Source organism: Musa acuminata, chromosome BXJ3-4 (genome assembly GCF_036884655.1).
Source record: "Musa acuminata AAA Group cultivar baxijiao chromosome BXJ3-4, Cavendish_Baxijiao_AAA, whole genome shotgun sequence".
Lineage (NCBI taxonomy): Eukaryota > Viridiplantae > Streptophyta > Magnoliopsida > Zingiberales > Musaceae > Musa > Musa acuminata.
This window is the reverse complement of record NC_088352.1, coordinates 29453429-29468333: the sequence shown is the minus strand read 5'-3', so window position 1 is coordinate 29468333 and position 14905 is coordinate 29453429. Positions and strand designations below refer to the sequence as shown.

Below are 14905 nucleotides of genomic sequence, written 5' to 3'. Positions count from 1 at the left end.
CCTAATCGTTTATATACGCATATATGGTGAGCCGGACCGAGACGAGACGATGTAAGTTGGGCTTACTAAATGTCAAGCTTGGCCCAGAACTCAAATGTAAGTTGGGCGTATTCGAACCCAATTCCTAAAGCTTTTTTAATAAGCTCGGATCAACCCGACTCAGCTCGAGCTCAAAATAGTAAAAGACGCCAATCGATGTCCAAAATTTTAGTCAAATCTTGGACCCAAAGTCTTTTTATTGACACTTGTTACTACAAGAATGAATAGGAGGAACAGAAAAAAAATGAATACTTATTTTAGTTGTATAATAATTTATTTATCTATAGAGATGTTATCATTCATTTACAAGTCAGCTTATGAGTTTTCTATATAATTTAATAGCAGCCCTACCGATATACCAACTATTGTGAAGCGAGTCTTTGCCCACAGACCAAATTGAGTCTGTTTGAGTTTATAGGCGAGTTTTTCTATAATGATTCACTTGGTGGTTCTAAGCTAACCGTGTTTCATTAGAACCGTCTTTTCGAATTTGATTCACTAACAAGTCGACGCATTTGCCTCCTTACGGATTCAAGCATATGCAAATTTCATCCGAATCCAAACCCGAATTTGACAAGCCATTTAGGATCTAAACTGGAACTTAAAACATAGACTTGGGTGTCTACTTTCCTGCTCGCACCCAAACCCGATTAAAGGGTACTTCAATCTAGTTAAAGGGATCGGTTCTATCAAATAACGGATTAAAATAGGTTTAAGCTATTGTATTTCGGCCTCTCTTATTTGAGAGAAAGATGAAGCCTTACAACATGAAGTTCTTACTGATAGAGTTGCCCTTTGGCCTTCTTCATCACCATCACTTCGGCTAATATGATCCCATCCAATCTCGTGCAGCAGATGTCTAACATGAAATATGATTAACAAATGTGTTTTTTCAAGGGAAGAATTGTTGTTCCGTAAGATTTATGGATCACAGAATGAGATGTTACGGTACCTCGAAATGGGATCTTCTAAGGTGAAGAAAACACACGTAAGATTATGCTTAAGATTCAAATATAAGATTAAAATCCTACGAGTATCCCCAAGAATCAACATGGGATTTTAAGCTCACATTATTAAAAGGCTTTCGACACGTTCGCACTTGAACATCATTTATTATGAACATCAATAATGACCAAAAGACACTAACCAGAAAGTAGTTACTATATGAACATTCACAAATCCATCCACACTTGCAATCGACATGACTGCAACAGCCTCTTCAACCAATCCTTCCACTATAACCAGAAGAATTCAACAAGAACAAACTTCTTCACCCTTTCACAATGTACACCTCAGATAGCAAATACACATCCGGGAGTCAAATTTATACACCACCCCACCAAAATTGCAAAATTCCCTTGCAGCATAAAGAAAACTCAATCGAACGATGCCCTCACGCTTCAATGGACTCGATGAATAGACATAAAGAATGATAAGCAATAATGATATAAACTAGGAAGACATGTGAACCAGAAAGTATGGTTTGACAAGCGGCAACAACGTCCGGGGAGTTATGAAGATAATATAGACTGCAGTGCAAGCTGCTGCTGAGGCTGCAAGGTAGACCAGGTTGAGGCAAGGACAGCCGGTGGTAATGTCTGCTGAATCTGCTTCAAGAGATTGATCATCCGGCTGATGGTTTGTTCTGTGGCCAGATCTTTTCCTGCACACAAAACCTAGATACAAGAAGAAAAAATAATTCAGGCATTCAATAACCAACATAAAATTGCCACAAAAAGCAGTACAACCAATAGTGTCTCCAAAAGACTTTTACATAGTAAAAGAGATGTTTAAGTAAAGGCAATTCAAAATCTAGTTATTATTGATAGAGAAAAGTAGAAATTTAACTACAATAGCTGACAGCAACAAGCCAAGGACATACCAAGCATTCCTTCCAAAAATGATGAACAAAAAATAAGATTTTAGTTCAGACACATATTTTAGTCCAAGGTTGTAAACAAAATTGAGTCTGACTATGGACAGTACACAAAAAAGTAAAAAATCCAAGAAAATAAACACATACAAAATGCAAGGTATTAGGGGTTTTGAATATCACAGTTAGCCAGCATCTGCCTCATAAATAACATAATTCACAAATCCTAAAGTTGACAAGAAAAACATATGCATGGTAAACTTATGACACGGTGATCTTCCGTTTCTTCACACAGAAGTGTTCTCAAATTTTGCAAGTGTTATCAAATTTTATCATGTCATGGTAAACCGTTGCTATGCAATCTGAAGGTGAAGATTTTGGTATCAATGAAGGTTCTATCAAGCACGTTGGGAAGAGCTTCATACCAACCACAGGTTACAATCACTTCATAGTAAGACTACAAGATCTAGTGGAAGAAGCCAAATTAAGTGCATGACTTACCCACAGAAAAAGAAGGGAAAAAATGAAGAGTAGTTAATAGATACCTCGGCAAACACAGAAACTATTTTAGGAATATGCTGATTGTTTGGGCCTAAAAGCTCCCTATCCGACCTGTGAACAGAATTCAAGATCAATATTCAACCAAATACCAAACATGAAAAAGATTGAAAAGAAATAATTTATCAAATAAACTTCTAGTTTCAGTTCAAGATACCTTTCAATCATAGAACAAAGTTGTTCATGAACTATTTTAGCCTCAATTAAGTCATTTTTAATCGGCAAGCAGCCCAACCAAGCAGGAAAAACCTGCCAGCAGTAGTAACATATAATTGTTATGACATGGGATAGCATCCATCAAAGTCGAACAAAAAATGTGGTTCCTAAAAATATATGTTCAAGCAATGATATAAGATCAATGTTTAGTTACTAAAATGCCGATACTGCAATTTTAAATAAGTACACTTTTCATGTGAACAGAAAAATAACACAAAAACATACATGCTTGCACATGGTTCAGGTTTAAGAAAGGTTAGGCTGAAGGTTATTGATTTAAGTCTAAGGTTCCAGAGATAATAGGGTCTAATTAAGAAAGGAAAGGAATTAAACCCAGATAACCTGGGATAAATTAAACCTATCTAATTTCCTTTTGCTAACCTAGATAACTCATGCTTCAGCAAACAAATGAAAAATACGGTCAAAGTTAGCCATGTTAGGACACTTCAACTCAAGCATTTTATCACTAAACCAAGCAACGCTTTGTGGGTAAATGACAAATAGAATGGTGTTGTGTCTTACAACTAAAAACAACTTGAGGGCATAAAGATTCAGATAATTCAATCCCAAAGAGCTATTAATCAAATTGAACAAATATTTATAAGTTGCTACATAAGTACATCAAGATGAATGACTTATTAAACATTATGCCATGTGAACATCAGATATAAAAAGGAATTCACCATGATGAGAACAAGAAAGAATGAGTTAGTGAGAGGGCTTAAGATCCAAAAATTGAAGATTTATGACCTTGATCAGCCACCAAAACTGGCTTAGAATATCAGTGCCATTGATCCTACTAATTGATTGTGTAGCATGCGAACTTTAGTACACTTATGTAACATTCAACCGCACAAGGACATCAGAAAGAACAAGAAACAACCTTAGTTGCATCAATACCATCACGATGAAACTGGCATATTTTTCCAAGAGCTGAAACAGCATTGTCATATGCCATTACATTGTCCGAGTGCATTGCATCAGGATGTCTAATAACATTATTCAACCTTGACAGGGCCTCTGCATAAGGTAAGAAAAATGTTATACAATTTATGTATTATATATTTATTTATTTATTTATTTCAGGAACTGCAACAAATGCAAACTTCAATGTGGTTACTGATTAACATCATGGAAACAAGCTACCTCCAACCAGAGGCCGAAACACAGAACCACCAAATTCAGCACAAACACCAACTCCATAAACAGCAGCCTGGAAAAGAAAAGGATAGTCAGCAGACTCAGAAGTAACAATTGCAACTGGTGGCATAGAAACCACAAACTAGTTCCATGACGAGGCAAAAAAGAATCCAAACCTGTCTAACATCTGCATTCTCATCATTGCATGCTTCTAATAGGAAAGGAAGATAGGTATCATAATATCTACCAAAAATAAATAGATAATATTAAGCAAAGATAAAGACAATTATTCAGACAATTAATTGATTGAAAATTCATACTTCAGAGCTGCTTCCTGGCATTGTTCTGCAACATCATCAAAGATGCAAATGGCAATCCTTCTCTCCTCAGCTGTTTTATCCTTGCCCTGCATGCAAAAGACAATGGATGACCCTGCTAACAAGAAAATTACATGAAGTAGATGAACTTAAAGTCCTAAGCAGAACTTATTTAAAGGAGATCATAAAACAAAGCAAAAGGTGTTGAGTAACTATAGTATTATATCAATTAGAAATACAAGGGACTGAACCTTCTAGGTGAACAACTATGATCAGTTCAGGGGCACATATAATCTGATACAATATCAAATTATGAACAGCACAATAATAGAACAGTTGGTATTGTCAATAGAAGCAATTATAACTGAAGCATGAGGGTGAATAAAAACACTAGATGACCTTAACTGAGAGTTACATAAAAATTAAACAAATTAGGAAATTGGAACATTCCTACTTATGAATGCATTTCCTCAAATTGTATTAAAAATATTGCTTGATCCCTTTAAATGAAAACGTAGTTGAAGTGAACGAGCACGGTGTAAGATACTCAATAATTTATTTTCGATTCACTGAATAATACCTGTAAAATTCCCAAATCTTCTACTACATCACAATTTTTTAGGCCATAAGATCTAAAATGTGACTCTTGTGATAGTTTATTATTTGAAGTATAGGGTCAGCTAAAATATTCAAGGAGTGTAAATACATATTAATCATGAATTCAAACAGAAAAAAAGTGTGCATTTGCAGGACACAGGCCCTGTTTCTCTTCTCCCTTCTTCTTGCTATTTGTTCTATGGTTAGTTCATCTTCTAGACACTGCATTGTACTTCCATTAGCTGCTAAGGTTTGTAACCACAACTGCTAGAAATATCAGCAACGCAGCAAAAACTAAATAACATCTGCTCCAAACCAAGTCCAATTATGCATAATTACCAGACAGCAAGGTTACAACAGTAAAAATTTTACATAAACTTACCAGCATTGGAGTTATATAGAGAGAGAGCTCATCAAAGAACGGTAAGAAAGAAGCCTTAAAGGTTTTGATCAAAGTGGCCAGGCAATCCCCAACCTGATTTGGAATATGACAGAACAAATCTGATCATAATTTAATTTCATAGCTTAATGACTAATGCATTAAAAAGCAAAGTAGAAAATATCCTTCATGGACTTCATTATTAACCTGATCAAACACTTCTTCCTCTTGCTCATTTTCTTCTTTAAGCACCTCTTCTTCCTCTGCATCGAAGTCTTCTGCCTTTGTTCGTTCTGCCCTTTCCTTTTTCCTAGCTGCACTTGCTGTTATGACATGCTTTATTTGATCAACTATGCTTCTGACTTGGTTTTCACTAAGAAGTAATCCAGCAAGCTGCATAGAACCAAAAAAAAAAGGTTAGAAACTGCAGGTAGAACCAAGAACTCTTTTTATGTGTAACAACATAAGGAGGTCCTTGTGGCTTACTAAACAAACAGTTATTAGCTCATTTTTAAAGTTCTATTATGACAAATATTTTAAGAAAATGCTACAATATAAGGTTCTTTAAATAGTCGGTGTACAGTCTTGAATGTACACCATCAAATAGAATAACTTGACCTACAATTGCACGTAGAGGACAAGTCTTGATCTCTAGATCTAAATAAAGGCATGCAGATCCTGTGGCATCTGAATTTCTGTTATGGTTTAAGGAAATGTTTACCATCCAAGAGATGGATATATGAATATATCCTGTAAGATGGATTTATGGACTTATGGATGTGCTCAATGTATGAGATCATCTGTTAAATTTCTTTCACAATAGAATCTCGATGCATTAATACCCACTCACGACTAAGGTTCGCTTGATGATTCAAAATCAGTTGTAGGATTTATAAATGGATCGAACTAGATTGGTTATATCAGATTGTGGAGTCATCTGATGGAGTAACAATACGCAATGTTCTTATGAAATCCAATGAAAATTCAATAAATTAGGTCAAATTGTTGAAAATTTGCTGGGGAAGCCAGGAAGATAAAAAGAAAAAAAGAGAAGAGACAGAAAACGAAAAAAAAAAAAAATTTCCGGTCTCAAGTATCTCATGATTATTAGGTTAAGCTTCCATTTAACTTTTTCATCTATCATCTATGTATCTTTGTTACTAGACTATTTTAAGGCCATATGGAACAATTTGAAGTTTATTCCAAATTAAGGCTTGCATAAACATATTGACATTGGACCCCAATAGTTAATAGACTAGCAGATATCATTTTTATAGTAACTTAGAAAATAAAATGGAAATGAAATTCAATAGAAATCAGGATCATCTGAAAAATACTTCGGCAAAGGTCTATTTTTGCTAGCTTATTATTGTCATAAAACAATTATTAAAGTGTGCCTAATTGTTTTTATCATTTAATAAACTGAATTGGTAATTCTTGAATAAAAGTCCATTATTTATTTTAACAAGTCTATTCAATCCAATATTTGGAATGTTTTTAAAAAAAGAAAATTAATTTTACTTTAAATTTCATATTTTGACTTAGTTAAAATCTCAACCCCTTTCTTAGAAAGTTAAAAATAAAACTAAATTTTCAAGACAAAACAATTTTTTGCATTTCTACAAACTTTATATCACAATTATTATTTCTAATCATTGAACAAATAAATTTGAAATGATATTTTTAGGAAATTAAATTTAAAAATTATCAGTTTATTTTATCAATTTATTAACGATTAAACCATATGTCGATAAAGAAATCAGTCCTTTTTTACTCAAGCTTCATGATGTTGCAAATGATATATAATAAGCTATGTCAAGTCAAAAGAATCTCAAAAATGGAATATATCAAACTGAGACATATTAGGTTCCAAATGATATATAATGTTATGTCAAGTCAGAAGAATCTTAAAACGCGATGGATGGAGAAAATCCATAGACTATTGTGTACTTCAAGTCAAGGTTCGCAATACCGTACCGTACCAGTATTTCGATCTGGGCTCGGTACCAGTACGGTACGGTATACCGAGCGATACACCCAGGTGTACCGAGCAATATACCCAGGTGTGATGAGTACTGTAGCACTGTAGAGCACTACTATAGTGCTACAGTGCACTCGGACCGGTAACAGGCGGTCCGCGTACCGACAACCTGTCGGACCAATACGTACCGCTCATACCGGGCGGTACGGTTCGGTACGGCAGACCCTGCTTCAAGTCACACATTGCGTTTCAAAGTTATATGATGATTTAAGTTCATATCCAAGTCAAGATGGAACTGAATTTGACATGTAACCATGAGTAGTGACTGCTCAACAAGCAGTATTCAATAGTCAAGGCTTTCAATATATGGATGAATATTGTTTTTTACCAAAGAAAGGTGGGAATGGATCCAATTCTTTAACCATATATTATCATATGAATGAAATGTATTTCTAAAAATTACATCGTTGCAAATAATCATGAATTGGAAAAACTATAAATGTGACAAAAAAACGTCATAAATTTTATCATACTTCCTTTTACAAAGATCTACCACGCTGGTCCCAATCTCCCTTTAACATGTTTGATGTAAAAGAAATCCTTCAACTATCTTCAACTAAGTTTGGCCAAGTAACTCATTTGAATACGCTACTCTAGACAAATTACAACTACTAATATGTACAAGTGTCACATTCATATTCACGTTTGTTATCTGAATGTGTATGGGTAGGGGTTAAGTTGTAACACTGCACACACTGAAATATCTAAATATATTAAAAGTGTCAGATCTTGAACTCTAGCAATATTTTCTTGAACTTTGCCAGCTTAAGAGTGCTAGAATCTGGCTTATACCATATTTGTGGTGTGTGATGATCATCTGAGAAGCCTAGTGCCCCTTCTCAAAAGAAAAGCTTTGTGAGCTTACATATGATAGAATTGGTTGTATATCATATTTGTGGCATGGGATGATCTTCTGAGAGGCTAAGTGTCCTTTCTCAAAAAAAAATTACAACAAAGCAACTTTATGCTAAGGCAATACCTGCATGCATTCATTTAGTGAATCCAGCATGCTAGCGCAGATTTCTGTTTCAGGTTCCTGCAAAATGATGATTCCGATTGAGAAAAAATCAATAACTTTGCACATCATACGACAACCAATATCATTCAATCAGATAGTTAGGATTACCTTCTGCAATGCTTCAACAAGAGCTGGAATGATATAGTCTGCTAATTGTTTAACATATGTTTCATCACGACCTTGAGCTTGCCCCTTTTCAATTGCTAGTTTTGCTGATCGTAGCAGTTCCGGCATGGCTAGAGACAAGTAGAAGAAATGCGTTGGACTTGGATCATTAACAAACTAAGCTCAAAAAAATAAATAACTGAAAAAGAAAAATAAGAATATATACCTGCAACAGCAGCCTTCCTCACTTCTTCATGGAAATAAAATTTAAGAAGAGGTACCAATGTAGGAGCAACCTGCATTTCATTTGAGTTTTATAGCATTGGTTACCCTACGGCAGTCAGTTGCATTATAAATAAATATGACTCTGATCACAACCGACCTGATCAATCCATGGGTAGAAGCCCTCCTTGAGCTCATCAGCATAGCAACAGAGCATGTTACAGGCTGTAGCTTTTTCCTCCAAGACACTAGTCCTAATACCTATCCTTTTATCTCCAAGAGTGATTGTTTCAACACTGCAAACAGACGCAGAACTAAGAAAAATAATAGCATACGATTATAACTATAATGTTGCAACCATAGTTTGACCAGATCAGCTCAATGAACAAACAGAAAGAAAAATGATAATATTCTCTTTTTTAATATTCTCTTTTTTTCACTTTTTGCATAAAAAACAAACCTTTCATCATCTGAATCTTCGATATCATCGTCTGAATCTGCTGAAGTAATAGTCACATCTGGTTTCAGCTGAGCAGATTGAAGTAATGGGGGCATAACAACACTCATGTAAGGTAGAAAATCCTGTCCCAAGCATTTGCACAACCTGGCCCATGCCTATTCAGAAAGAAGAATGATTAACATCAGGCTTATCATTTGTCTAAAATATTAAGCTATTAGATCTCAGGTACACCTGAAGCATGTAGCTTGTGGTAGGGTCGTCTGTCTCCATCTGTGATCCTTGCAATGCCATCAGAACTTCCATTACCTGGCACATAAAAGTCAGTTAAATGATAAGATTGTAATGCCTAATCAATAATTAGATCAGTAGCAAAAATAGTTTAGTTGAACTACAGAGAAACAACCGTAGTTTTCACAAAGTTAACTACAGAGAAACACACCAAAATTCATGGTGTAGTTTTTTCATCAAAGCAGCATCAAAAACTAAAGACCTCGTCATTCAGCAACCATCTTCAGAACAAGAAGGTATAACATCTTAAATTCCATACAGATTTAAAAATTATATATATATATATATATCATTTGAATATATTATGCCCACCACATAAGACCCCCACAGTATCAAATTTTAAAATTACTGAACTTACTGAAATTTTTGTCAGTAAATTGCCTGTACACCATAATGAAAATGAATTTTACATTTCAATAGCATTTAAGCCCAAATCCTTATGCTCACATTAAAAAGTAGTATATAAACAACTTAATGAAAAAAGTGAACCTATAAGCCTGTTCCATGTACAATCATCCACCTTTCATGTTAGATACTTTGACATATGAATCACAAATGAAGTAACAATAAATATGAAAAAAATTATTGTACCTGTTTAGCATCATCCCTGAACTTCTCCTTGCCCACTGCCATTCCAACCAAACTTATGCACTCCATCGATTTCGCACGAAGCATCCTGTTTGACTTGTTAGTTGCATTCATTAATATAACTTTGAGGTAAGGCATAACAGCATCATAGTACTTCTGGAAATGTTCCTGCATTGTCAGTGTCATAATAAGTCTGGTCAACAGCACATATTGCAAACAGCTTAACAAAACTGGTTTTAACAAGTACTTGTGATGAATCTGCCACTGAGGCCAAGGCTGTTAAAGCTCCTTCTTGCACCATCTGCTTCCCATTCTGAATGGAACATTACAATTTTTCAAAATTATTTTCAAGTTCCCAACCAAGAGCAGAGCGAAAACATTGATAGTATACTAGATCAGTGCAAATTTGAGGTTATACCTGCAGAAGCACAAGTAATTTGCCGACAATCCCATCTAGGTAAGGTGTCAAAATATCAGGAGTGCAGTTCTCACAGAAATTCAGAACTGCCGAAGATGCGTGCGCCTAAGGGATCAATTGATATTAATTGAGAAAGAATGGCCCAGAACATTTTGTTTTCAAAAAATGTACATCATCGAGAAGCATGCAATCAATATATAAAGGAACATACAATGAATGACAAAATTATACTGCCGTTGAGATTGCCTCACAACATAAACCAAACGTTGTCTTTCTCAATAGGATTTTTACAGTCCAAACAGAAAAAAAAAAACAGAAAAAAGAGCATAAACAAAAAGAAAAGCAATAATCAGGAAGTCCCACTCATTAAATATAACTCAAGAGTGGCACAGGACTCCTAAAAGATTAATGTCATAACATTTTCTACGATGAAACATGTATTCAGATATGCCTCTACTTGATTAGCCAAAGAATAAATATGGCTACAAAGAATGACAACCTAACCCATGCTAAGTAAAACTAAAGGACACAGTAAATCCTCATATGAGGCTAATCCCTGAATTATTAGTAATTTTGAAGGAGACAGAAAGATGTTGCTTCATAAGTTATGAGATCACCACTTAGAACTCATTTCAGTCTGTTGTTTTATTATAGTTTCATATTGTGTTAGATCAAAATAAAAGCCTACATTTCGCCCAAAGTTAATTCTTATATCTAACAAAAAAGCTTCAAAACTAATTACAAACTGGTTTAAGCCTCACAAAGGTTCACCCAGTAATGAATGGTCCAACAAGCAATTATGATAGGCAAGACAAGAAAAGTCAGTTTGCATAAGATGGAAAAACATACTTCACGAAAGACAAAAAGAAATAAAGGACAACATTCAACTATTGTTTTTGTTAATTACTACAACTAACACACTTTCCATCTACCACCAATGTTATGATATTCATAATCCATGATTCTGCAAGAAGCAGAGGATATGGTAGAATAGAAAATAGCTATTAACCTTTAACAAAATAGGAAAGGTAAAATAATCTTAAATTATGAGGTTTAGAACAAATCTTAAATTTCACAAGTGAATTTTTCTTTTTTACGTTGTCATTTCATTAAACACATTTGATTTGCATAGTGATCAGAGAAGCACCAAGGCCATGTATGAGTTCTGACCAAGCAATGTCTTGAAAGCTGCAAGTATATAAGTTTTATATTTCTTAAATGGCATAAATGTAACTATTTACTACAATCATATTTTTAATTATATGATTAAATATTTCCCTATAGAATATCATTATTGTTATTTAATAGATTATTTCCACTAATTTTTACTATTATATTGTATACATTTTTACATTTTATATTTTAGTTCCATATGTTTCCAAAAAGTTTGGCATTTAGTAAATATGAAGGTAAACGAATTTTTAGGATTTGTTGTTTTATTTTTCCACAAATTTCATTTTATTTTTTTATTGTATGTTTCCATTGTTTAAAAAATATATTTTCTCATTGATCCCACCATCTGATTGGACAATTTCTCTGGCTCCATAACAGACCATCAACACCTAATTCCAAACACCGACTATATATTGCCCATTTTACAGACTGGATCATATAATCAGAAACTAATCCAATATTAATTATGTAGTCCTGAGTGAACAACAATTCTAACTTATCCTCCAGGAGAAACAAAAAACACATATTGCCCCATGAATGCTTAGTGCACTTTCAAATCTTAATTGAGTTCATTAAACTCTAAAAGATCTTAGAAATGGTTCAGAACAGAGTCAACACAAAATAGTGTCTTTAGTCATGTCCAACCATGTAATCAAAATGCAAATATTTTCTGAATTAGTGCAGTATAACTCTCAACTAGAAATTCATTACAACACAATTTTTCCAATCAAGCGAAAAAAATGATATCACCCATTCCAATCATACATGAACTCATCTTATAATACTTGTTGAAAATATCATAACATCCAAGTCAATCAAACTACATGTCTACATGCATTGGAAAGTATTTGATCACTTGCAAATAATGCTTCCATTTGCTTACCAAGAATCAGGCTCCACTAACGAATATTTAGCTTACAAATAGCTTGATTATGTTCAAGAGATAGATGTTAGTCTTAAGCAGGCTGTCTCCATATCCAGTGTTTCAAAATTTATGTATTCTTACCCAATTCATTGTGGTAAACAAAACCAAGCATAACCCCCCATCAAATAAGATAATGATTCAAGAGATAAGCTTAACTAACTCTCAAGGTGGTCATACTATAAGTCATTCAAGTAACCCTAAACTAGATGAGTTCTATAGAAATTAAAATAACAAAAGCTTAACTGTTTTCTTAGTGCTGCTTAAAGTGCATGAGATAAGCATGGAATAGTATGACAGATAATTATAAGAATAATTTTCATGGAATCAACAAAACAGACAATATATTTTTTACAACAGCTGACTTTTCTTAACTAAGGAGAATGACTTGGATTAATTCATCTATGTTTATGGTAGACAACCTGAAATCATAAATCACAAACTTCAACACTCTAAAGTGCTTGCCTGCACACGGGGATTCTGGAAATCATCCATCGCTGTTGCCAATGCTGGGAGCACTCTCTGGTGATATTGGACTTGCAAATCCGGTCCCAGATCCGTCGACAACTGTCCAATAGCATTAATTGCTGCCCAACGAACTCGAGGATGGGGATCCTGGAATGAGCTTAGGACCATGGTTATCACCTGCTCCAGGTTTTTTAACATCACCTGCACAAGAAGTTTAAGGAAACAAAATATAACACCATTGATGCTAACAATACTACACTTATATGAAAGAAACTCTCATTATGATGATAACAAAATCATATCTTTCAACAAAGAAAAGCCTAATTAACTAAAGACTACGTTACCTTTGAGCAACCTTCGGCGATCTGAGCAAGAGTGATTAGGGCTGCATGGTGTTTCTGCCACTCAGGTGCGGCAAGGTAGGCTGGCAGTAGTTCTGAGGCAACTGGCACGATTGTGTTTCCACCAACTGCGATGGCAAGACGATCGAGGCACTCCTGGGCCACCCCATAATTACTAGTTTCCCCAGCATCCTCATCCTGAACCTCTGCGCTGTGCCAGGCAGGATCATCCTCTATATCCAGCAACATCTTCATGAGCACAGCAAAGAGCCGGCTAACAAACTGGGGTAGCTTCCGCATCATCCCAGGGGCACGCTCCCTCGCCTCCGCAAGGGTGATGACGAACTCGATCGCCAGGTGGCGTGTGCCCTCCTCGAGTCCATCAGCCTCCGCAATCTGCAGCATGGCACCGACCACATCAGCCAACTGTCGGCGAAGAAACCGTGGCTCTGCTCCAGCCAGCTCAACGAGGAGCTCAAGGGCCTCCTGAGCGGCGGCCTCCTGCCCAGAGTTGAGCGACTCGGTGAGGGTGCGCATCATGGCGGGAAGGAGATCGGCGAGGCGGTTGCGGTCGGCAGCAGACTCGAGAGAGGTGACGAGGTTGACAGCCGCAGAGAGTGCAGCAACACGGACGTCGGGAGAAGAAGGGTGGGAGAGGGCGGAAAGGAGAAGGGAGTGGAGGGTCGGAAGGTGGGGCCCGACGAAGGAGGCATCATCGGCTAGGACGTAGGCGATCTGGGCGAAGACGAGGAGGGCGGACTCCTGGAGGCGGGGGGTGGTATCGGGTGCGGAGACCGCGTGGAAGAGGAAGGGAAGCAGGTCGGGCCAGGCGGCATCGGGGAGAAGGGAGACGGCGAGGGCGGAGACGGTGTCGGCGACCTTCTTGGCGATGGAGCGGTCGGGTTCGCGATGGAGAACCGATAGGAGGAGAGACTTGAGGGAAGATTGGGAGGAAGGGGAAAGGCGGGGCCAGAGGGGGGCATCGGAATCGCCGCCGCCGCGGTGGGTGAGGAGCTTGCGGAGGAGGACGGCGGACATAGCTCGGAGGTCGGGGGAGGGAGAGGAGTGCAATACGGAGGCGAGCTTGAGGACGAGGGCGTCCGGGTGGAGGTCACGGCAGAGGTTGAAGAGGGACTCCGCCTGGGCGCGCTGCTCGTTGGAGGCCGACATCAGCTGGCCAATCAGCGACTCGAAGGGCCCCGATTCCGCCGCCCCAAGAATTGCCGCGATCTGCTGCTGCTGCTGTTGATCCATTCTCGTTCTCTTTAGGGTTCCCGACGAGGAGGAAGAAGAAGTGGAAACGACTTGGAGCAGATCGAGACGAAGATTGAGGAAGGCAGCCGGAAGTCGCTCGCTCGCTCGCTCAATCTTTCTCGCGGATTTGGGGGCTTTGCCGACCCTTTTATTATTAGGGTTTTGTATGGCAGAAGAGAGAGAGAGAGAGATTAGGACGTGGGGGAATCGGTCCGTAACTGTTAATTGCCAGAGTGAAATTTGATTGGGCCCAATGTGGATTCCCAAGTTGGTCGATTGGGCCGTCACTGCCATATTTGTTATCTTTTTTTTTTTTTAGGTGTGAGGAGCCCTTAAAAGCTTTTTTCTTTTGGAAAAATAATATTTAGAAAATTATTATTTTATGATATTTGATACTTTTTTTTATATATTTATATTATATATATATATAAGGTATATATAAAATAGTGGTGAAAATATGGTCAACGGAAGATTTAATTTCCAACAAA

General features: G+C 36.8%; 1 protein-coding gene across 1 annotated transcript; it reads right to left on the bottom strand.

The window, feature by feature from the left end:
* Positions 1 to 1085: 1085 nt before the first annotated feature.
* On the bottom strand, positions 1086 to 14559 carry LOC103981893 (uncharacterized). Its single transcript, XM_009398651.3, has 20 exons — positions 13167 to 14559; positions 12820 to 13023; positions 10260 to 10364; positions 10089 to 10154; positions 9845 to 10009; positions 9197 to 9271; positions 8966 to 9120; positions 8666 to 8801; positions 8510 to 8579; positions 8287 to 8414; positions 8140 to 8196; positions 5327 to 5512; positions 5123 to 5215; positions 4147 to 4232; positions 4003 to 4069; positions 3833 to 3899; positions 3570 to 3706; positions 2628 to 2719; positions 2458 to 2524; positions 1086 to 1715 (listed from the first exon to the last, which is right to left on the bottom strand). Exons 1-20 carry the CDS (start codon positions 14415 to 14417, stop codon positions 1551 to 1553), a joined length of 3372 nt encoding a protein of 1123 aa, XP_009396926.2. The 5' UTR covers positions 14418 to 14559; the 3' UTR covers positions 1086 to 1550.
* Positions 14560 to 14905: the final 346 nt, after the last annotated feature.

Excerpts from the sequence above, each read along its gene's own strand:
- LOC103981893 (XM_009398651.3), bottom strand. The coding sequence starts at position 14,417 with ATGGATCAACAGCAGCAGCAGCAGATCGCGGCAATTCTTGGGGCGGCG. Across the intron at positions 4,233-5,122 it reads TCTATATAACTCCAATGCTG|GGCAAGGATAAAACAGCTGA; the intron begins GTAAGTTTATGT and ends TTTTGCATGCAG. Across the intron at positions 4,070-4,146 it reads TGCCAGGAAGCAGCTCTGAA|ATATTATGATACCTATCTTC; the intron begins GTATGAATTTTC and ends TATTTTTGGTAG.